This window comes from Abramis brama (assembly GCF_963993115.1).
Source record: "Abramis brama genome assembly, chromosome: 21".
NCBI classification, from domain to species: Eukaryota; Metazoa; Chordata; class Actinopteri; order Cypriniformes; family Leuciscidae; genus Abramis; species Abramis brama.
This window is the reverse complement of record NC_139983.1, coordinates 31,307,378-31,331,736: the sequence shown is the minus strand read 5'-3', so window position 1 is coordinate 31,331,736 and position 24,359 is coordinate 31,307,378. Positions and strand designations below refer to the sequence as shown.

At 36.6% G+C, this 24,359-nt stretch overlaps 1 protein-coding gene across 1 annotated transcript in view; it reads right to left on the bottom strand.

The window, feature by feature from the left end:
* Nucleotides 1-24,359, bottom strand: part of alk (ALK receptor tyrosine kinase) — a 404,771-nt gene that overhangs the window by 76,135 nt on the left and 304,277 nt on the right. The window contains exon 6 of the mRNA XM_084096568.1: nucleotides 15,451-15,578. Coding sequence (XP_083952694.1) covers nucleotides 15,451-15,578 — 128 coding nt within the window. The remainder of the gene's footprint in view (nucleotides 1-15,450; nucleotides 15,579-24,359) is intronic.

Sequence of the window (24,359 nt, the reverse complement as noted above, 5' to 3'; positions counted from 1 at the left end):
GACTAGACAGATAATGGTAATACACAGACCCGGCTTAAAAGGTGAAGTGATGTGAACCCATGTATAACCCAAACTCAGAATTTGTATGAAAAGGACATTGACCTGTTTGTTATACTGATAATCTCATTATCTAATTTTGTATTCATACCTGCATTGTACTATCCTTTCCATCACATATCTGTTCTTTCATTCCTTCCTCTGACCTTTTAATTCTGTCCGTATCTTTCAACAGCAATTTCCCCTTCCTTGTTTTGAGCCTTATTGGATCATTCCTGTTTTAAAAGACATTTTTTACCATGTCCCCAGGAGCTATACACTGATGTTGTACAATTCAGATATTGCAATTAATTGTATTAATATACTGTATATATTTCAGGTGTTTCCTTTTTGTTTTTCCTAATATGGTTTTAATTAGTAATCAATATGTGCGTATGTGTGTATACACTGAAACATTTTCCCCTGTGTGTGTTTGCGTGTAAATGTATGCATGTATGCATTTATTTTTTTCATTTAAAAAAAATAAATAAAAAAGCATGTTCAATCATACATATCCATTAATGGTTCTTGAATATGTAAATAGTTCTTCCGATAGATGGAACACCATATTAAAATACAGTAACAGTGTTTGTGTGCCACTGAAAATATATTTTAGTCGAGTTGAGGGCATACTTGCATTCTACATTGAATGTGATGAGAGAATAACAGGCCTTCATAGAATTAAAAAAAGAAGAAGAAGAAAAACAAATAAAAAGTACAACTTTCCTATGGTTCCCTTTCAGTTCGGTCACGTTTGATATAGTCAGACGTACCGTACTGATTGAGATCACGCTTAGGGAGCCTGTCATCCTCAAGTATTGATAAAACGAGCCAAAGCACATTGTATCTCGCGCTCCGCCCCGTAACGTGGGTATAAATACGGAAGCGGATCCACACACCATTTGTCTTTCGTTTCGGAGCCGACCGGTCTTCATGACGATGTCTCTGAACAGTGTTGATTCTTTCAATGATCGAGTGTGTCGCTGCTTCTTCTGGAGGGCTCCCCTGGTGCTGGTGGTTCTACAGCACAAGTGCAGCGGTGATCGCGAGCTTCTGAGCTCTCAACTGCTGTTTCAACAGCATTCTCTTTGTGTTTGTTTGTTTGTTTGTTTGTTTGACGGCTGGTTAGAGAGCTTCGAAGTGAGTGCTTCACTGGTACAGGCTGCACCATCAGTGTTGCTGCGTGTGCTCCGGCACTGTTGAGAGTCCCATTTCCTGAAAGAGCAACACGGGTGTATCTGCGTCTTCTTCAAGATGTCATTCCGCCCGTGCGTTTCTGGATGCGGTCGTTCCCTGTCCCCAGCAGACGGTCACAATAGTTGCATCACGTGTTTGGGCATTCAGCACATTGAAGCAGCTTTTGTGGATGGTTCATGTTCTCATTGCGGGAACATGACTATCTCTGTGTTGAGATCGAGACTCGCTTTCATCCGTTAAGGTGGAGTCCCCATTCCCATGCCCCGCTCTAGCGCCCCTTCTGGCCCACCCCAGAAGAGAACGACTGTGTGGGATGGGTGACCTGAGGATCACAGTGAGGGCTTCCCCACCCGGTAACCAGTCCCCGTGGTCCCCTCACTCCTCTGTCACACCGCAGCCGTTGGAGCTCCCTACTGGACGTGCTGGTCTCTCTGTAGTTGACCGACCAGCCGTTTCATTCGGGACCCCTCCTGAGGACAGAATGTCGATCGCTGCATTGGAAGGGAAGCTGGACTCTGGAGATGACGACTCGGCTGCGCTAACTCCTTCTGGGAGTAAATCTAATGAATTTGTCTGTATTACATCTAATTTAGCAAACTGCAAGTCATCACTTCTGGTCATATCAAAAGTACCAAAAGTTTGGGAAAAGCATGCTCTTCTTATCCTGCAAATTGGTTTATTAACACCACCTTTAATTCACTTCAAGTATTAAAAATCATATTACCTTCATTAATTAAAGTAGCCCAAGGGGAATTTCGAGCTCAAGTCTTATGCCTGAGCCCTTCATCATAGACAGCAATCCAATCTGTTTACCTTTATCTCACTGAATTATATTAAATGATTATATGAAAATGTGAAGCTCGCTTTCAGTTTCAAGAATTCTTGGTCCCTATCAAATAGTAAATGATCAGCCCTGACCATGAGATTTCCACACAGGCCTCTAGGAATGGATTGAGAATTTTAGAAGCACACCCTGTGTTAGTTAGGGCCGTCCAAGCCAATGTGTCTGATCTGCAAGGAGAGCCGGTAAAGTTAATGCCCTTGAATTACATCCTACTCTCCCTTAGGACAACAGACAAATTGGGGGGGGGGCATCCATTTAGGAGCTCAACGAACTGTTCAGCCCCATGCTTGATTGGCCGAGGAAGGGCCTTGCCATCATTTGTCTTTGTCAGATTATTCCACAGAGCCCGAGGGGCAAAAGCATGCAATGAAATAACTGGTTCAATTTCTTTGTCTGTTTTTGGGACGGTTTGGGGCTGTTGTATTAGAGCAGGAGACACATCAAATGGGACAAGCCAGTGAGGAAAACAAAGTGAGCTGATACACCAAAGCTCTTATTGGTAAAAGGTGTTATGTGTTCCTGTAAGACAATATAAAAGCCAGAGCATGTATGTTAGAACAGTGACCCCTTGCTCACTGTGTAACTACTTGTGTTCTGACTTCTACGTGTTTGCAACTGTGTAGTTCCTAAGGCCAGAAACTATACTATATTCCAGGGTTTCCCAACCCTGTTCTATACCCATTTCCTAACTCTTCCTAATCAAACACACCTGAAACAAATCATCTGCTCATTAACGGAGATTCTAAGACCTGAAATGGATGGGTCAGATAAATGAGACATCCAGGAACAAGGTTACCCTATGGAAGCATGTGAATGCAGATTATTGGCCAATGCATTACAAGCTTGATATCACGTTATACATCCCTAATGTGCATTCTTTATTCCCAGTTGCAATTAAAACATCAACTGTTCATTGAACCAAATTATTTACCAATTATTGTATTATTTGCAATTATTGTAGCTTTAAAGGTGCTCTAAGCGATGCCGGGAGTCGTAACATCTTGTTGACATTCGAATTGTTGTCAAACAAAACGGAGGCTAGCTAGACCCTCCCTCCTCCTCATCCCGTCTCCTCCCTCCTCCCCTCCCTTCCGGCATAAAGGAAAGTCAAAGTAGTCACTACAAACAAAGTTAAATTTTACTGATACTTCATTCAATGTGTAATGTCGCCAAGTTAGATAAATGCTTTTATATATTGCAGAACAGAATGCAGAAAAAGAGAAACATTATCTTAAAATCGTTTCGCAATCTGAGGTTACTATAGCTCCCATACAAGGACGCAATAATAGCAAGATAACGTTAGCTTTGCGTTTCCCAGTGAGCATAAACAACGGCGGCGTCGTAAACAAATTTAGTCAAAGTTGTCAATAGCCTATAAATGAACATTCAAATTCATAACAAACAGTGGATGAAAACATCATTCACACAAATTGTCGCCCTACTGTGAATTTGCTTGATCATTTACAATAGAGATTGATCGCTAGCTGCTAGAAACATACTGTATATGTTGTATTCACCAAAGTTAACGCTGACTGCATAGTTCTAGCTAATTACATCCTTGTGTTGGTTTGGCGAACATGAACGTCAGTTTATAAAGAAAGATGGATTTACCTGTTCTGCAAAAACAGAGCAACTGAATGTCGGATCAGAAGCCCTTCTGCCGGCGGAGTTCTCGCCACCTTTCGAAGGTTTTTTCCGATGTAAATTCGGTACTTCGCGCGTCCCTTAACCTTGTCCCTCTTCTTTGCAATTTGTTCATCGAAACGTCGTTTCTTTGGTCATGTGTCGGCCATAATTCAAACTTCCCTCTTCATGCTTCTCTCTCCTCCACACCCCCTTCATGTGTACGCGCACTAGCCCCCCAAACCCCACCCTCAAATACTTCTTGCCAGTGATTGGCTGGAACACTGTTTTGTTGTGTTTCGTGGTGCGGGTGAGCCCAGTTTGTTTTTGTTGCCGTTTGTGGAGCCTGTGGTGTCTAGAGAGACCGTGTTTTTTTACAGTGTGTTCAGGGTCAGGCAGCTAGTGGATAGTGAGGAGATGTTTGCTGTGTGTGACAAAAAATGTTTTGGCCTAAAAAACGCGTGACATCGCTTATAGCACCTTTAACTAACTTGCTCTGCAAAAGTCTCATCAAACTGTTGCTCTGCAGTGAGAGTAGTTACCTGAAAGGGAACATTTTGAATTCTGAGAATGCAAATCATTTTTAGACGAATTTTGAAAACTCAACAAACCAGGGCTGCATTTGGTCACTATGATCAACTTAGCTATCAATGCTTTTGAGAAACGCAGCCCACGTCAGTCTGATTAATGGACAAATAATTTAAGTTTTTGACACTGCTATCTCTCTAAGATATTCATTAAGTAACAATCTAAATCTCGGTCTGAACCTCACAGAATTTCCCAGAAACACACAGTCCTGGTCCTGGAGGGACAATGTCTTGCAGAGATTAGTTACAACATGACCCAACAATACACTTGCCTGGAAGCTTTAGTAATCCCGAAGACCTTGATTTGTTGTTTTAAGTGTGGTTAATTGGAGTAAAACTCAGAATAGTGGCCCTCCCGGAGCACGACTAGGCATACAATTTATTTAACTTATTTACTAATTTAGAGACATTAAAATGTCTACTCAAGAAAACATTATTGACTATGCAAACTTGTGAGTCTTCAAACAACTTTTACCTCAGAGGAAAATTTCAGTTCTAGTGTTTCACTAGGAAGCTGAAACTTTTTTTCCCCCTTTTACTATCAAAACTCTAAAGTTTATCAGAGGCGTGGTCTGGCAGGTATTGAATGTTGCATGACCACATATTTGTACGTTAAGTTTGGTAGCTTGTTTCTTTCTGTTACCATCTCTTTTAAAAAATAACTCCCTTTTGCAGACATCTCTTCTTTACTATAATATATGAATCATGACTCTGGACATCTGCAAAACTGCCATACATAGGTGTTTTTTTGGATGCATGACTGACAAACAATGTCGAACCCTGAGGCTATACATTCACAGGATATATAACGTCTCACATGACAGTCATGTTTTCAGACCTTGCAAGTATCCAAAAGGTCAGTGTCTTTATATCAAAGGATGTCCGAGAAAGATGGGAGGGAAGTCTGTCTGCTTCATGATGTCTTGGAGGTATAAAGGCCCTTTGATTCTATGGTGGCCCTGTTCCTTGATGTTTCCCTAGTGCTTGGCAAAGCTGGAAAGTCACATTACAGCTGCCTTTCAAAGATGATTGAGAAAGAGACTCCAGAGATTAAAGAAAAAGGGCTTGAAGAATCCAGAAATGGCTGGGAGAGTAGATCCATGATGCTCTCTTACAGTGTGGTGTTACTACTGTATATATGATACTGATTAGAAAACCTCATAGAAGGACAGTCAGATTCAACTTTAAATGAACTAGTTCACCAAAAAAGGACAATACTGTCATAATTTGCTCACCTTCATTCAAGGCAATTCTAGTGACTTTCTTTTTGACAAAAAAGAGAGAAATTTTGGAAAATGCACTTCCATGTAATTACAATGAAAGGGGACTGGAAATGTCAAGCTTCAAAAAGACTGCAAAAGTACCATAAAAATAGTTCATATGCCAGGTCTTCTGAATTCATAAAATAACTTTGAGAACCAGATTAGTCTAGGAAAGGTAGCATGGATTTTAACTGAGTAATCAAGTCAAGTTAAGTCAAGTTTATTTATATAGCGCTTTTCACAATACAGATTGTATCAAAACAGCTTCACAGTATTAAATTAAAATAATACATCAATGCTTGTTTCTAGTGGAAAATGTCCACGTTTGGTAATGCTGATCAATAGTATTGTTGATTGATTAATTAAATTAAATATCCCAAATATCCCCAACTGAGCAAGCCAAAGGCAACAGACTTAGAATCAATGATTTAAGGTTTGGTTTATCTCTCATTACAAATATATAGTATGGACCACTTTATTATTATTATTATTATTATTATTATTATTATTATTATTATGATTATCTGGAGAGTGACAAATTTGTTTGCTTGTAAAGTGGTTAGGATATTCTTTAAAAAAAAAAAAGTCATAAGGCGAACTGACATGAGGGTGAGATTTTTTCATTGTAGGCTGAACCGTCCCTACAGTTTGCAAAAAAAACATTGTCCTTTTGGTATAACCAAACATTTCCTTTTCTTTTCAAGTTATTTCACAAGATGAAATGAAAGTCAGTGGAACATGTCAAGTGTGGTAACTTTAATAATTTTATGATGGTTTTGTCTTTCTATCACAGGAAATAAATGTAAGTGCCACCTACACAGCCTGACCTCACTCCTGGAAAAACATCAAAAACAGGTTCTCTGGAAGAGATCTCAAATGTATGTTAGATCAGTGACGATCTGCTCTGTCAATGGTAGACTTTCTAAAAATCGCTGTGGAGAACCTGGGGCTAAATAGGTTCAAAATAAATGCTGATTTTTGCAGATAATTTGTACTCTTTGAAATGAGAACAAAACATTTGAGTATTTCAGACATGAATGCCTACAGGGCAGGAACGGTGGGAGAGGATGAGGGCTGGTGTAGATGGGACAAGAACAGATACGAGTGGACTGAAAGGAATACATTTCCTAGATGTCTTAATTGACTGTAGGCTGGAGTTGATTTTTTTTTTTACATTTATATTTATAATATTAGTATTGGTATTTTTTTATTTTATCTTACTAAACAACATTATTTCGTTAACATACTAACAAATGGAACAAGAACGAAAGAAACAAATACACAAAAGGAATTCACTCTCTGCACACCCATTGGTAGTTGCCACATCGCATCACTTCTCATTTACATAAAGCTGAACTCTGTCTAAACTCTTTCACATTACCAACTCGCTGATGGGCCTCAGATTGCCAACTCTCATTGAAAATAAATGATTTCCAGTCACTTTGTCACAGCAAATTGCTGTGAGTGTGAATGGCCCTACGAGTCATGACTTGAATTACCAATTTAGCAACAATCTGTAGACCCCATGGCCTGTAGTTTGTTTGTAGAATTTTTTTGCAGGCTTTTCTTTCACTATTTATGCTCTGTACCTAAAGCAAAGCTCAGTCCAAGATCATCTGCTACTGTTGATTTATACAAACAATTGGGCCAGGCCAGTGGGTAAAACATTTATTACGGTGACATTTTAATGGCTGGTAAATGAAAGGAAAATATCACAAATACTTTCCTGGCTTTTAAAATTTGATTTGTGTACAACAATTGATCTTGTATTGGTCTAAGAGCCGAAACAGCAGCCATCCTGAAAATAAAATCATGTCCGCATGATACTGGGCTGCTGCAATGATATTTGACAGCAAGAGCATTGTGAGGTTATGTGGCTGGTGACGTTCTCAAGCTGAATTGTTTGTTCCACTTTGTTGAGTTATGGTGAAGATATCGCTTCTTATTAATTTTGGATGAACAGAAAAAAAAGTGCACAAATACCTCCATCACTTTAATGGAGCTCTTGGATGTCTTTGATTTAAGTCACTCATGTCACTTACGACCGGCTAACAGCAAGGGTCAGATTATTGTCCTTGTTGTGTATTATATGATGCAGTTCCTAATAAAGTTAAGTCAATTGGCCGTTTCTATTGATCTGATTTGTTAAAATGGTTGCACTTACACTTGGCCACATAAATGTGTCTCTGCAAAACTAACATAAATCTTCAATTCCTGCGCTAAATGCAAAATCAGTGGAGTTCATGTCAACTAAAGCAACAGATATGAGCTGCATTTCATTTATCATCAGCTAATTTCAAGATCAAAGATCACAATTAGAGAGAAAGTGGCATCAGCACTGGTAAGATAATTTATTCTCACTACTTTTAATGAAGATGATTGTGTTTTGAGTGTCATTTGCGACAGTTTCGGCTTTCTGAAGAGATACTCCGCTACTCATCTGCGGCGATGCGTATGCATTTCAGTAGCGATGTCATATCTGACTATAACATGTCATATAGCCTATAACAAGCTCTCACACGTTCACGTTTTAACATTTTGGGAGGAGTGAAATTTACATATGTGGTTTTATAAACCAGATGCATTCATATTTGTCCAATTTCATTTGGAATGTGCATGTATTTATGCCTAGTTTATTTTTTATAAATCCCGAAATTGCGTACGCACTACACACATTTCAATGCCTTTTGAAATACACACAATACACTTTTTAAAATTGTACTTAACTGTGTTAAGAAACATAGTCATGAAAGTGTGCTCTCTTTAAGTACACTACAAATGCACAATCAACACAATTAAACACACTTATTTTTCACAAGGGATATTCTGATGAAGTCTGCTCTGGTTTCTGACCTTCTTCATCATCAACAATTATCATAATTTTCATGACATCATCTGCATGAAATTTAACTATGCGTTTAATGGATCTTCTTAAAGGGGTGGTTGATTACTTTTCTAACTTTAGTTAGTGTGTAATGTTGCTGTTTGAGCATAAACAACATCTGCAAAGTTACGACACTCAAAGTTCAAAGCAAAGGGAGATATTTTCTTTGACAGAAATCGCTTTTTAACCCCCTGAGGTCGGCTATCGCGACCAAATCATAATCAAAATATGATTTATCAATGACTAGAAGATAGTTAAATCCACACCAGCAACATAAATTCATCAACTAACTTTTCAGAAATGTCCTGTTGCATTCTACATGTTGTCACTTCTTGAGTCTCTCCATCTTTGTCCGACTCCTGTTTGAACATAAAAGGCTAAACATTAAAAAAAAATTCAGTGTCTGTCTGTGTGAGGTAATTGGAACTGCTAACACACAAGCTCTTGAAGCTCCGCCATCTGTGCCGGGAGCAGCAGCTCATTTGCATTTAAAGGGACACACAAAAACGGCACGTTTTTGCTCACACTCAAAAAGTGACAATTTTAACACGCTATAAAAATATCTATGGGGTATTTAGAGCTAAAACTTTAGAAACACACTCTGGGGACATCAGAGACTTTTTTGCATCTTGTGATTTGATTTTCTTAATCAAATCAACATTGTCAAAGGCTTCTCTTGACTACCCGTCCCCTGAGAAAGTCCAAAGAAGCCTCCTTTGAGCCCTTGAGCACATGTCCCTCAGCACACGATAGTCTTACTAGAGAACCACTAAGCGTCATCCCCACTGGACTTTTCCTGGGATTCGCATTCTCACTGCTCACCCGCTCACAGCACAGCTCATTTCACTCACTCAGTCTCGTGGGCCTGAATGATTGATGGTTGGGGGAAAGACTTGGCGCACCTTCACGGTCCATCCCAGGCTGTAAAGCAGCAAGCATCACCATGTTAGACCCTGACAGCTGCACAGCTTAATGGGGAAGGATATAGACTGGGGAACAGGAGGCTACTGGTCCAAGCCCCTATGGGTTCCAGTTGCTATAATAAATGAATGAGTAGATACAGCCTGTTTTCTTGAATGGCTGATGACAAAATAAAAATAAAAGGGAATAAGAAGGAAAATGAGTTGTTTGGGCACATGTTCTCCCTATATACTCAGAAATCAATATTCATGCAGTCATCTTTTAGAATTTCATTTGCGTGGTTAATAGAGGGACCACATGTTGGCGAGATGATTGATAATGTAATAATAATAATAATTGAATAATCTGAGACGTTTGGCCACTATTTAAAGGATTAATTCAATAAAATGAAATAAACTACTAGTTATAATAATACTTGATATTTTAAGCAGTATCAAAAAACAGCATCAAACATACATCCACAACCCATTTAACTTCCGCAATCTGATGTCTGATCGAAGATACAAAAACAAAAAATGTGGGACAGAATCAGAAATTGGAAAATTATAATTATGTACCATTTTCAGGAATTGTTTCAATTTAATGACTCTAAAAATGTTGTGTGGTGTTCGTGACCATCAAGTAAAATGTATTCTTACACATATATATATATATATATATATATATATATATATATAGATGTGTGGCAGTACACATACTAATAGTATTAAATAAAGGTTTTAAAGTCCCCCTGTGGTGGAAATCAAGTTTTTATTGTTGTTTATATGTCTATGTGGTGTTTTTAATATGCTTTAGGTCAACACCATTGTCTTTGGTTCATTGCAGTTTTAAGGAGAAAATACTCAGCGTATCTTCTCTTTAAAACTGCAGTGAACCAAAGACAGTCTCAAAAACACGGTTTGAAATCGTTGGTGTTTCTGATGTCACAAACTACCTTGTAACCAATCAGATCAACATGTGACCGTCAACGAGTGGATCTCTGAGCTGGTGTGAGTGAGTGGAGGCGGGGCTAATTTGCATATTCATAGAACCGTGTATACTAAATGAGGCAAGGGTGTAGAGTTACATTCAAGCTATTTTAAGGCATGAAGAATTCTTCTCAAAAGAGGTCAGATTTATCTGATATTATACTTTGATTTGTTTGGTTATGTAACATGTGAGCAGGGATGAGGTAGAGAATCCAAATGCAAGCACAAAATGTATTAACAGAGAACATAAACTCAGATAATCCCAGTGGAGCAGGCTGAAGAACAATGACAGAAACACCACATACAGGAGCAACGACTGATACAAAAACAACTGAAGCACAGAGGTTTACATAGACAGGGTAACAAGGGGCTGATGAGGGACAGGTGTTTGTGATTTGATGTCATGGGAACTAATGAGGGTAACTATGGCGACAAACAAGGAACAAGGCAAAACAGGAACCAAACACAGGAAGTGAACAGAAACAATTGGAACTAAGAATACAATTCAACATAAAACTCCTTACAAAACACAAGATACAGAACAGGGATCGTGACAGGTTACTACTTCAGTGCTTATTAATATTTTAAAAACTTTTGTTTGCCAGAGTCATGTGATGTGACAAACAATCTTTTTTAAGTTATGTTAAAATATTTATTTGGTTACACTTCATTTTAAGGTGATGTACTTACATTGTACTTACTCAAATGAGTACTGAGTAATACTAATTAACTAAACATACTCTATAGAGTTACGGTTAGGGTCAGGGTTTTGTTTAGGGTTGGTTACTTGTAATTATGTATAATTTACTGTTATTACTATAGTAAGTACATGTATTAACTAATATATATATATATATATATATATATATATATATATATATATATATATGATCCATCAGTTATGACATGTTTTTACATTGCTTTAACTCATCCAAATACAGTAAGTTAAGCAATTTTCAACTTTTTTTATGTTATACAAGATTCACAATTTTTTAAAAGTCAGTTTAATGTCATTTAAGTTGAAATGACATAAACATCCAAGTTGACTGTACTTAAAAATTTAAGGCAGCAACTTTTTTTCACAGTGTCACTTTAAGATAAACTCTTACCATTTATTTCTCTTAGAAATATTAAAGACTATGCTAAACTACTTAAAGTTTTTATTTTAATTAGTTTTTTTTTCTATTCTTTATGATATTACGCTCATCAGAAGAGGTGTAATCATGTCATAATATATGAATAGCTTAATACGGGGCAATGTTGATTTCATGTTTACTTAAAAATGGTATCGCTGTCTTACTCTCAAGAATGTTAGCTTAATCAAATTTATATCAAACAGGGGTACGTGACCCGTAATCTTTGCAACCTTTAAACTAAATTAGTTATAATTTCGACCACTTCTCAGTGCATTTAAACTAGTTAATTATAAGCATCTTATATAAGTGATGGTAAAAAGGATCGACCCAGGGACTCTTTCTCTGAAGTCATATGACTCACAGCGAGAGACGATGGGAAATTGAACACCTTCACTTTGCACTCACAGTAAGGCACTGCAGTGGTCGTTCACTACTGTTCCGCAAGAAAAGGGGGAAAAAAGGAGAGGATAACTCAAATGGATATATAATATAAATGGACCTCATGAACCTCTGCAAAACTGGTCTCAGCCTGCTAGACACATTTTTATGATAGTGGTGTAATCAAAATCAGGTTTCGCTGGAGGGAACAAAAAGCAGCTGACTCAGACAGCAACAAACAGGGAGTGAGTTAACGTTTTATGATTGGATGATCTACACCTCCGCATTGTCTCGAGTCTGAGGTGATGGCAGCGCTCATTGTAGCTCTGCTGAGATAAGGTGACAGAGCTTTTGAAAGCAACTAGGTGCACCGTGAGCAGTGTGCATGCAACAAAAAATATCTATTTTCACTGCCATATCACGCACCTATTAATATGACTTGCTCATACCTTGAACAAACCAATAACTGCATTACATTTAGCCACATACTAGAACCCATTCAGGAGAGAAGCGCTAGTACTTTCTTTTTCTTTTTTTTCTTTGATCTGTTTATTTAATAGGGATAATGCACATTAATAAACAACTGTATAAAATACTAATGTGAACATGCCGGATTAATATAGCTAATTTACATCCATTTTGCAGGTATAGTGATAGATGCCCCCTTTTTTTTCTTTGTTTGGTAACACTTTAGAATAATGGTCGGTCATTAATAAGTAACTATGCAGGAAGTAATGAAGGACTTATGAGTAGTTCTACATTAACACCTTAGCTACTACTATTAACTAATATGGAAACAATATTAACTAATCAGTAAGTAATATCGATTTTAGGACTAAGATAGTTCCTTATTAGGTAATCAATAGTTACTTAATGAGATTGGCATCATTAAGAACTAATAAGTAATTATGACAACTTATAAAGAATTACTAATTAATTACTAATCACAACATTATCGTGTCTGAGACGATAGCAATTATCTTTTTTTACCTTCAACGTGGTCATAAAATTCATCACTAAGTGTTACCTAGTCACTCTTCAAGGACTACTTGTGATCTGGACCATTATTTTAAAGTGAAAAATATGTTTTTCACTTTAAAATAATGGTCCAGATCACTAGTAGTCCTTGAAGAGTGACTAGGTAACACCTGAGTAAATAGTGATGTATTTTATGACTATTTTCATAGTAAAAATGATGACTGATTATGTCTCAGACACACGATAATTGTTTGCTTGTTTCTTTATAAGTTAATACAGTAGTAGTAGCTGAAGTGTTAATGTAGAACTACTCATTAGTCCTTCATTACTTCCTGCATAGTTACTTATTAATGACGGACCATTATTCTAAAGTGTTACCTTTTTTTTTTTTTACATTTGATCCCCGGAGAAACTCTCTGCCTGTCCCTGTATACATTACACTGATTTTACACAAGTATCGGATCGGAACTCGGTATCGGCAGATACTCAATATTCGATGACTTGGATTGGAGGCAAAAAACTTGATCGGGACATCCCTAATTTTAAAGTGTTATGGGTTTATATTCCTTTTAATATTTGATGGGATCATTTCAGCTACTAAATACAATATTTACAAGTTATATTAAGTTTATTTTACATCGATGTTGATTGTCATGATCAAAAGCAAACCACACATATAATTAATGTTTAATTCTATATTTCTTTCTTTTTTTGATAATCAATCTGTAGGCTTATCTGTGAATGCATATATTGTACTCACTAAACCATTAAACTGATTATCTGACAGCAGCCCTGAAGCAGTCGTTATTTGTTAATTAAAAATACTAGTTTAACAGGGCAACGCTCAACACCACAACCACGCACAACACTTCAGTAACTAATTTGAATTCTTCATGCAAACAACCACCCACAACTTAGAGTTTTTACAACCACTCACACATAAAAATGTTTTTGTCTTATTTGTCTTCTGTTAATTCTAAATCATTTAGCAAAGCTTATATGCCAAAAATAGAGCAAAAAGGGTCACAGTTACAGCTCTTTTGATTACAGCAATTACTTCATTTCATTAAGGGAAATTTCAAGCCTTATCAACCACATCTCTCTTGCACACACGCACGTATACACACACACACACACACACACACACACACACACACACACACACTCTGGGGTGGCAGGTAATTCGAGCTCTAGTGGCAGGTGCTTCAGGAAGGCAAGCTACGCTGTAAAGCATGTCAATCTGCTAATATCTATTATGGCAAGCGAGGGTGGATTAGAGCTGGAGAGAGAGGGCATTTTGCAGCAAGAACAGAGGAACACAGCGTGCCTCAGGATGAGAACAGCCTGTCTAACGTAGTGACCCCCGGAGGGATTTGTTTGGGGGAAAAGAAGGGGAAAAAAAATCTGGGTTACCGAGCTACACAACCCTGAAACAATTAGAGATCTGTCTGCCTCTGAATTTGCATGACAAGCAGCGTTCTGTTCCCTGCGGTCAGACATGGGCAATTTCCCCGCCAGTTATTGAATCAGGAAGCACAGAGCAGAAAAAAAGAGAAAATTAAAACAGGGAGAAAGAGGAAAAATTCAAGTTGCTGCCGTTGATCTAAAAAGCATGAATGCTCTATAGTAAACGTTGTAGTTCAAATGAGGAAGTATAGCACGAGGCAGTTGCTCTCCTTATATAGGTTGAGTGTTAAAAAAAAATAATAATACATGCAATACGCTTGCACAAAGATTTGCAGTGAGGCAATCACATTGCTTCTGGGTACCAAACATGCATTACAATTTTCTACCTTTGACTGAGAGGTTTGCAAAATTATTTGGATTAAAAAAATGATGTGAATTTTTTTTGTACTTTGACAATAATTCGAAACTCAGACACATTTGCATTGCAATTTTCTGCCCTGCAATCACTTGAAATATTTTATATTGAAAGTTTATGACTTTATGAGGTTTTACAGAAACTAAACAGAGCACAGTCTCATTTTGAGTTCTGCCTTCTGAAAATCAAAAGGCAATAAACCATTTTCTCTTTTGATCATGTTAATATCAAAGCAGAAGATACAAAAAAATAAATAACAAAATAATCACAGAACCTGTCATTCTTTGATATTAAGTACTTTTTGGGCCAAGAACTAAGTTCCTGGATTAACATACTGTATGTAGTTGATCCTTTAGTCTTAACCCTATCCCTACCCCTAACCCTACCCATAACCTAACCCTTAAAATCAGAGGTGGGTTAGGTGAATAACACTGATGTAGAAGCACCTAAACCTGATTGTAAGACTTAAACAACACAAACCGTAAACTTGTCGCTCAAATCTGATTGGTTGATTAGAATGTTGTTCCAGGATCAGCAAAACTGTTGATCCAGGAACATGCTGTACTTGGTTAAATCATGTTCACCACCAATAGTGTATATGACAGTGAAAAAACAAAACTTAGATCAAAGAGTAGGCTTGTTTTTACTGTATAATAGATTTTGGACTGTGGAGTACAAATCTAAGTTTTCAAAGACATCAAATCACAGAAAAACTTTCCAAGTTCTACTAGCATAAAAAAAACAAAAAAACAAATAAAAAAAAACACAATGTACTTTCAAAATCTGAAACATTTCTAAGAGATAAAACACTCACGTATGGTGCAGTTGGTGGTGAAGCGGGGGTCATAGGTCGCTGTCTCCATGTCTCCGGGCTGGCTGTAGCTGGAAGAAATCCTGAAGGGTTTGCTCCGAGCTCCCAAGCTGAGGTGTACCACTGCCCAGCTGAAAAGAAGAGAGAGAACCAGCAAGATCAGCAGCAGAACCCAGCAGCAGGGCTGATGCAGTGCCCGCACTGGGCTGTAGGAGGTCATGGTGGCCCCTGGGAGACCGTCCCCAGTTTGGGCCAGTTCAAAAGTCTCTGGAGATCTTACAGAGGGAGACGTCTGGCCGTCTGACACCAAACCAGACCCCTCTGCCATTTTAGGGTCATCCTCTGCTGCCGTATCGCACATTCCCTAAATCTTCCAGATATCCACGCTGCTTATGGAAGCTCTGCCAGTTGAAATCAATGGGCAGGTACGTGTTTATGTGTGTATTGTACAGATGCTGTCTCCACTAGATGATACCTGTGGAAGAATGCACGGATGCGCAGTTGCTCTGTGGGTTTGTGCGATTTTAACCAAACTACCTCTCATAAGGAAGTCAATGACCTAGCTAATTTTATTAAGCAAATTGCTTAGATTTCAATTTGCCAGTGGCCTGTGACCAATGATTTTAGTCTCCTCCCTCTCTCTTCTCCCTCTCCTGTGCTCTTCTTTCTCCCAGACCTGTAACCTGTCTGCTGTGTTGTTGTTTCGCATCTCACTGTGGGATTTGCATTGATGTCTGATTCGCTCCAACAGCAGGAGTCGAGACCCATGACTAAGTGGGTGGTGATCCTCTAACCAAACACGCAGACAGCTAGCAATCATAGGGAAATGAAGACAGACAGATCTCTGACAGAAATAATGCACTCGGATACACTTGAGTTAAGATTATTGTTCCACGTTTGAGTTTCCAACAATCCAGTGCTTGTATGACTGATTTCACATCATTAAAGTCAATGTGAATTACCGTTTTAAACCACATTTACTTTCACAATATGTCATTTTGATGTGAAACAGGATATTTAATAAAATAAAATAAAAATATTGAATGTGAGATGTGCTATAAAACATGCTTAAAGTTTAATAACCCACATTTACTTCCATTATATGCACACTGTATGCAAATTCTATTTGTTGTAGTTTCCATTCACCACTAGAGAGGTTTACCCATAACGATTTCCACTTCTGAGATCCCTGGACATGGGAAAAGAGTCCAAAGTTTCAGTCTATTCAAGGTTTCAAAGTTTTCAAGTCTGTTTTTCTCTGTAGAAAAATGATTAGCTCACAATAGGACCACAATAAGATACAAAATTTTCTTTTTCAAGGCTTCAAGTGCTGCTTTGTCCTCTGAGGCACAGCATTAGAAGCAGGCCCGGCTCCAGCCTTCAGACGCAAGGTGGGCCAATTGTCATTCCTGGTGCTGGAATGTTTAAACATTATTTTTATTTTTTCCCCTTCACAGATTTTGTAACTTTATTTTTAAGCAAAAAGAGCAGGTCTTAAAAGAAAATATATAAACAAACAAAGCACAACGCTAAGGAGTTTATTGGTTATACTTACTTTCACTGGCCCCACCACAAACAAACATACAAACAAACAATAAAAATAAATAAATAAATAAATAGGCTACTTGAATAAATGGTATTTTAAGAAATAATGTTAAATAAAGACAAGTAAACAGTCAGTAATAAAATAAGCAGTGTTCGAATTGTGTCAAAGCTCTTGGGGGTCCCCCCCTAAAAAAAAAAAAAAAAAGTAATAATATACATATTTTCATTTATTTATTTCATATAATACTATAATTTCATTTACTTAACTTTTAGTGTTTCAGAACATGTTTTTGCAGCTGAGCATTAACTCTGCATAACTGATGAACAAAGACTTTTCTCCACCCAAAATCTATGTAATAATCCGTGTTTTTCCTGGCTCAAAATGAAGTGTAGGTGCTAAAACCCCGATCATAAGATAATTAAATGTGTATTTTTTGTAGACCATCATATAGCCTAGTGTGTTTCCTACAGTATTTTTGTGGGTTGAGCTCGGTACCTCTAGGGGGGTCGGGGGGCATGCCCCCCCGTAAGAAAATTTTGTACATTTTAAAGATAAACTCATTAATCTGGTGCACTTTGAGTCACCCGAATCCACTGTTAAAAATAAATAATCCACCCACCAACCTCCCGAACCTATATGATATTCTCTGATTTAGATATCTGCATCTGATCATCACATTTCAATTATTCAAATTCTCAGTGTTAAGCATGATAATATGATAAAATATCACACTGAAGTAGGCTGATTTAAAATTAAGATTTATTTAAAATAAAAGTTCTTCTTTTGTCAAAATTACATTTCCAGCCTAAACAGAGGCTTTACTCCCTTCAAACTTAAATTGTCAATGTTTCATTACATCACTGTTGGAAAACACCCTTATCAGAATAATTTCTTTAGCTTTATAATCTTTTAATCTTTTATCTTTCCCTAATTTTTACTCTCTATACTCTTTCCCTACTCTCAAGGAACTGAGGTTACGTTAGTAACTGAGTACGTTATTTCTTATTTTATTTTTTTTTATATTGAAAATTGTTTTAATCAGGGCTAATGTCCGGTCGGGCAAGTACAATTCTCTTTCACTTGTCCCTTAAAAAAACACACGCACGTGTCCCGGACAAGCGTTAATGTCGAAATTCTATTCAGATCAGTAAATTACCAAACAATCATAAAAGAAAGAACTATTATCTTACCGTCATCGTGAAGTGAAAATGAGGATCCATTCTGCCAGACTCTCGTGAAAGTGGTTATCTATAGCACGAAATTTATTTCTCGTACCATTTATTCGGCAAAAATAGTTTTTGCGTGCATATGATACGCACTTTATGGCGTGTAATACGCACGTACTCCACACCCATAATCCTACCCAAGGGGTTAAAAAAATAAAAAAAAACTATTTTTTGGCGTATAAATGGCACGATAAATAAAATGTATCTGTTTATAAATTCAACAGTCTGTAAATTCTTCAGAAAACATCGGTGGCGCACTTGAGCGTATTTTCAGACGCAAATCTAATTTGAATTAGTTTCTAATGGGAACGGCAGCGCAATACTTTGATTAAATATATATATATATATATATATATATATATATATATATATATATATATATATATTACCTAATAAATTATGTTTCTATTATTTTGGTTTTAATGAAAAACCAGGGGACCCCCGAGGTAATTTTTTTGGGCCTTATGGGGGGTCCCTTGATGCTTATGGGGGGTCCCGGACCCCCCCAGCCCCCCCTCAATTCGAACACTGAAAATAAGAACAAATGAACAAATGAACAAATTACAAGCAATAGCACAAATAAATATATAAAAAAAGAAATAAACTGATCTCAGGTATGTCTAACAGTTTTCCTGTATGAAATACTAATAATTAAATACATAATAATCCTCATTAAAGCTAAAGAAGTTATTCAGTCAAGAGCAGATTTGGGTTTTTGTTTTTCTTTTGTCCTTGAACAGTAATGACACAAGACAGCAGCAGGTATATTAACCTCCTGTCACTTTAAGACCAAATTCATAGGTCTGACACACATCAGATTTTCTCCCAACTGTTTACATTCATTAATACTTTTTAATTTAACTCAGAAAAAAACTGTGCTTACGCAGATACTTGCCAAAATGGGCATTTTGAAGTAATTTTGTATGTACTATATTTGTCCATTTAAGCGTGATAAGACACAAAATAGAACTCACAGAACTAGACACAGCTCTTTGTGTGCACGTTTAGTGTGTATTTGCACAGAAAACATTTGCTTCTTCTCATGATTGAACTGTTTAAAATCATTTGAATGTTTATGATACTGTGTTTATGTTTATGGTTCTAATACTGACCAGGAGCCGGACCTGATTGGTGAACATAATTTGACCAAGTATATCATGTTCCTGGATCAACATTCCAATCAACCAATCAGATTTGAGGGACAAGTTTACAGTTTATGTCAAGTTTAGGATTACAATCAGGGTTAGGTGCTTCTACGTCAGTGTTATGCACCTACCATTTCCCTCTGATTTTAGGGATAATTTAATGGTAGGGATAGGTTAGGAGTAGGGATAAGGTTAGGAATACATTTTCGGACAGTGATGTTTTTTCGAGGTCAACAATATGTTGTTCCAGTAACATTTCTTACTTGGAAAAATCACGGTGACCTGGCCTGATTAGAGGGTTCATGATCATAAGGGGGTTTTGCACCAGGTATAAGAACTCAGTTATAGGAACTAGTCACCAGGGCGGTCCCTTGAGAACTAAATGATCCCCCAGGTGCCATTTTCCTGGTTGCATCCGCATTGCCAGTAGAAACTCTGAAGTGACGTAAGCCGCCCGACAGCGGCAACATTTCAGCGACACAACAGCAACAACTGGTGGATGAAGGACGCCGTGATCGGAGTTGTGTTTCTGTTGTGTGTCAATGGTTTCGCGATAACTGAGATGGAATGTAGATGCATAAGTTATGTGATCTTTTTGAAAATGGCAGGTACTGGTGTTTCATATGGCATACGGCCAATCAACGTACACTATCACTGGTAGTTCCTGTTGTGTTGGCTTAGACCCTACTCTGAGCTAATGTAGTCCCCCCAAAAGGTGTTCCTATAACTAAAATCGGGGACTTCCACCAACAGTTACATGAAAATGTTGTTCCAGTGCAAAAGCCTGTAAAATGATCCAGTTCTTGTGTTGAAGTCATTGACTTTAAGTTAAAAACTCACTGGAGGGAAGATAACCAGTTTATAATCACTTTTGTTGTTGTTGTTTTTCAATATGTTCCTCACCTCAGATATCATGAGCAGAATAGGGCAGCGGTCCAATTAAATATTTGTATGGTATGATGATACTAATGTTATTTTCCTTATTTTAATGGCCTAATTGTATTTTCTTAACACTAACATTTCGAATGATCATAAACAAATAAATGATAAAGGTCCTGTGATTCACTGCTTTAATCGCTGGTTTGTTTTAAAAATATACATTCCCAGGTTGTCTTCATGCCTCTTTGCAATTAAAATCAAACCTACCCCCATGTTTAAATGTGAAAAAGTGAGAGGAGAACTGAACTTGTCATCAAAAGCTCTGCTTTTCATCATTGCTAATGTTGTTTTGTAGATATAGAATAATGCATATTAATGTGCACAAATGCGTAATATATTATCATAAGGGTTGCATTTGGAAAATGATTTCAATGCTTTCAGCAGTCAACTTTAACTTGTGTAAGACTGAGAAACACACACTCACACAAACACAGCTGACTCACTGTAACATATACGTTCTGGTAGACACTTGCTTTTCATAATAAACCAGTCTTGAACTGCATGGAATAATGATATGCCATTTGTATAATTTCAAATTTAGCTCTATTTTAAGGTTAAATTGCCTCTGGGCAGGAAGCCTACAGTACAATCATATATACATATTAATTTCATTGGACAGTGTTGTCATTAGCTGCACTGTATGATAATAAAAGCATACAGTATATGCTCATGGCATTGTTAATATACTGTATAATTTTGAACAGAAACTCTTCACTGATAGTCTGTCTCCATGGTGTATTATTATAGTCAATGTTGCAGAAAATGACATTTTCCAGCTGACTGAATGCTCAAGAAGAGTAATACACACTAAAATCATGTTAAGATCAAACTTGATGAGCTCTTTTTGAGATACAAGTTCCCAGGTAGTCAAATGCTGATACAGCAAAATACATTAAAATACAAGCTACTCCATTCCATAAAAAAAGAACAATACTGATTAAGAAAATGTTTTAGCAGTGTTCTTTACTACCAAAAATGTTTAAACTAATACCACATTTTCAGGATTGTCATATTTGAGTTGAATATTGTGTCCTTTTGTTTTATCCATTTATTTTGTTTTATTTTTTATTCACAACAATAGACTCAGTAGAGTAATGCAAAAATGAAGTAGAGAGAGACAGAGGCTGTGTTTAAATTTGCATACTACCTGTCCCAATTAGTATATAAGTTAAGAATTAGTTCATCGCAAATCATAACACTGAAAAAAGTAAGCTAAATGCACCTGGTTCATATACTTTTCCATATAATTTTTGAAATGTGTGTTAGTGCATATTGTGTACTTTTAAGATAATATTTCCCATAATCCAGAAAGAAAACAGAAAAAAACCCTCAAGCATATTTACATTTACTTCCATTATACATGGATGGATAGATTGACTACACTGTCAAAGAGCACCGTCCTTCGGATGAGACGTTAAACAGAGGTCCTGACTCTCTGTGGTCATTAAAAAAATCCCAGGATGTCCTTCGAAAGAGTAGGGGTTTAACCCCGGCATCATGGCCAAATTTGCCCATTTGCCTCTGTCCATCAGCATGGCCTCCAAATCATCTCCATATACTGATTGACTTCATCACTTTGTTTCTTCTCCACCAGTAAGCTGGTGTGTGGTGAGCGTTCTGGCGCAATATGGCTGCCGTCGCATCATCCCCCGTTCTATGTAAAGCGCTAAGAGTATCCAGAAAAACGCTATATAATTGTAACAAATTATTCTTATTTATTATTATTATATGAGAGCCCATCCCCATTACCAAAAAGTAATAATTATGAGATTAAAAGTCGAAATTATGACTTAAAATGTCATAATTATGATATAAAAAGTAATTATTATGAGATTAAAAGTATTAATTATGAGATTAAAAGTCATAATTGACAAAAGGTCAAAATTCTAAGAAAAAAAACTAAATTATGAGATTTGAAAAAAGTTGAAATTATGAGATAAAAAAAATCTAAAATATGAGATAAAATATCATACCCATATCATAAATCATAAAATATCATAATATAAATACCCCCCCCCCCCAATCATAATTATAAGATTAAAAATGAGTTTTTTGTATTATCCATGTAATAATCAGCATAATGTAAAGTCAATCATTCATAAACCTCTTCTCTCAGGAAGAGTCAGGAAGTATATTGGGTTATCACCACCTGCAAAATTAGCAAGCAGTCCAATTATTGTATTAATTTCCTGTGCTAATGAATTCTGAAGATTATCATTATGAAAAACAGGGTGAGATAAAGCAGTAAAACACCTTCTTGATCTGCTCTCCTCCAATGCTGTGATAAGCATCTGTGCTTCTCTGTAGCACCTCAATTAAACATTTTGATCTAATTAATCAAGTGTCCTGTGGGACATCCCTCGACTCCAAATAAAACTCTCTCAAGCAAGAGTTATTAACATGACTAATAAGCACTGCCACTGATAACATTTTTTCATTATTATTAGCACTATAGCTCATAAAACATCATCATACGGACCGACAAGCTCTGGAACGCCAGCTCTGACCTTTGAGTGTCTTTTCATGTGGACACGCGGGCGGCCATTACGAAATCAACTTTAATATATGTGCGGCGACCAACTCTTGCAGGTCAATTCATCATGTGTGTCTCATTAACGATCTTTAATTAGATTTTGCTGTTTCGGCTCATGCTTTGTTACGTTTAAACCTCAGCGACTTTTGAGGTCACCAAGGCCACCTACAAAATGTGTTTTGCTTGCTGTGGGTGTTTGTTTGCATCAGTGCAGCTGTTGTTATTGGCTATATATATATATATATATATATATATATATATATATATATGCTAAAAAGATGCACCAGCTATTCTGTAGTGGAGCGACATGGTGGGTTGAAGTGGAATGAATGTTATGATTTATTTTTCAAAACAAGTAAGAGAATATTAAATTATATGAAATTAAGAAAACAAACACATTTGAGGTATTTATAAAAAGGCAGCAGAAAAACATACTGCATTTGATAAAGATGATAACTTATAATAAGAAAGACTGAAAACATCAAAGCATTCCATATTTAACAGAATATGAATGTCTCTGCTATAAACAAAAATGCAATCTGTATATTATTCAATATTATGCTTTGAAATGGGCATTTTGCTTATCCTAGCAAACATGATTGACAACATGCAATTATTTAGTTTGGCATCCGGATAAGGCTGAGTAGTTTAGAGTCTTGAAAGATGATTGCTAAATAATAGAGTAACTTGTCATGTGTGACTGCAAGGCAGGGAATAACACACCTTGGAATGTCGCGACTGACCAATCAGAATCAAGTATTTTTCAGAGAGCTGTGTAATTAACTGATTTACCACTATGTAATAACAATTAAATTGATAATTTGATACAATGTGTGCATACATGTTTTTTTTTACATTGTACTTATATTGAAAAAGTACCTGCATGTAATTAAATCTATAATTATACTGTTGACCCTTCCCTTACATCCTAACCCACTCTTACCACCAAACCTGACCTCAATACAGCAACAGTTTTGTGCAAAACTACATTAACACAATTATACCTTACAATTATTATTATTGTAAAAAAATAGTAATTAAAAGCAACTAATATAAAGTGGGACCCTACTACTGCTACTAAATAAAATGTAAAAATTATATTATTATTATTTAGTGCTGGGCAACGATTAATCACGATTAATCGCATCCAAAATAAAAGTTTGTGTTTACATAATTTTTTTTTATTTTTTATTTATTTAAATAATTATACACAGTACACACACAGTGTGTGTACTTTGTATATAATTATTTTGTATATATAAATGCACACACATGCATGTATATATTTAAGAAAAATGTGTTATTTATACAGTGAGGAAAATAAGTATTTGAACACCCTGCTATTTTGCAAGTTCTCCCACTTGGAAATCATGGAGGGGTCTGAAATTGTCATCGTAGGTGCATGTCCACTGTGAGACATAATCTAAAAAAAAAAAATCCAGAAATCACAATATATGATTTTTTAACTATTTATTTGTATGATACAGCTGCAAATAAGTATTTGAACACCTGTCTATCAGCTA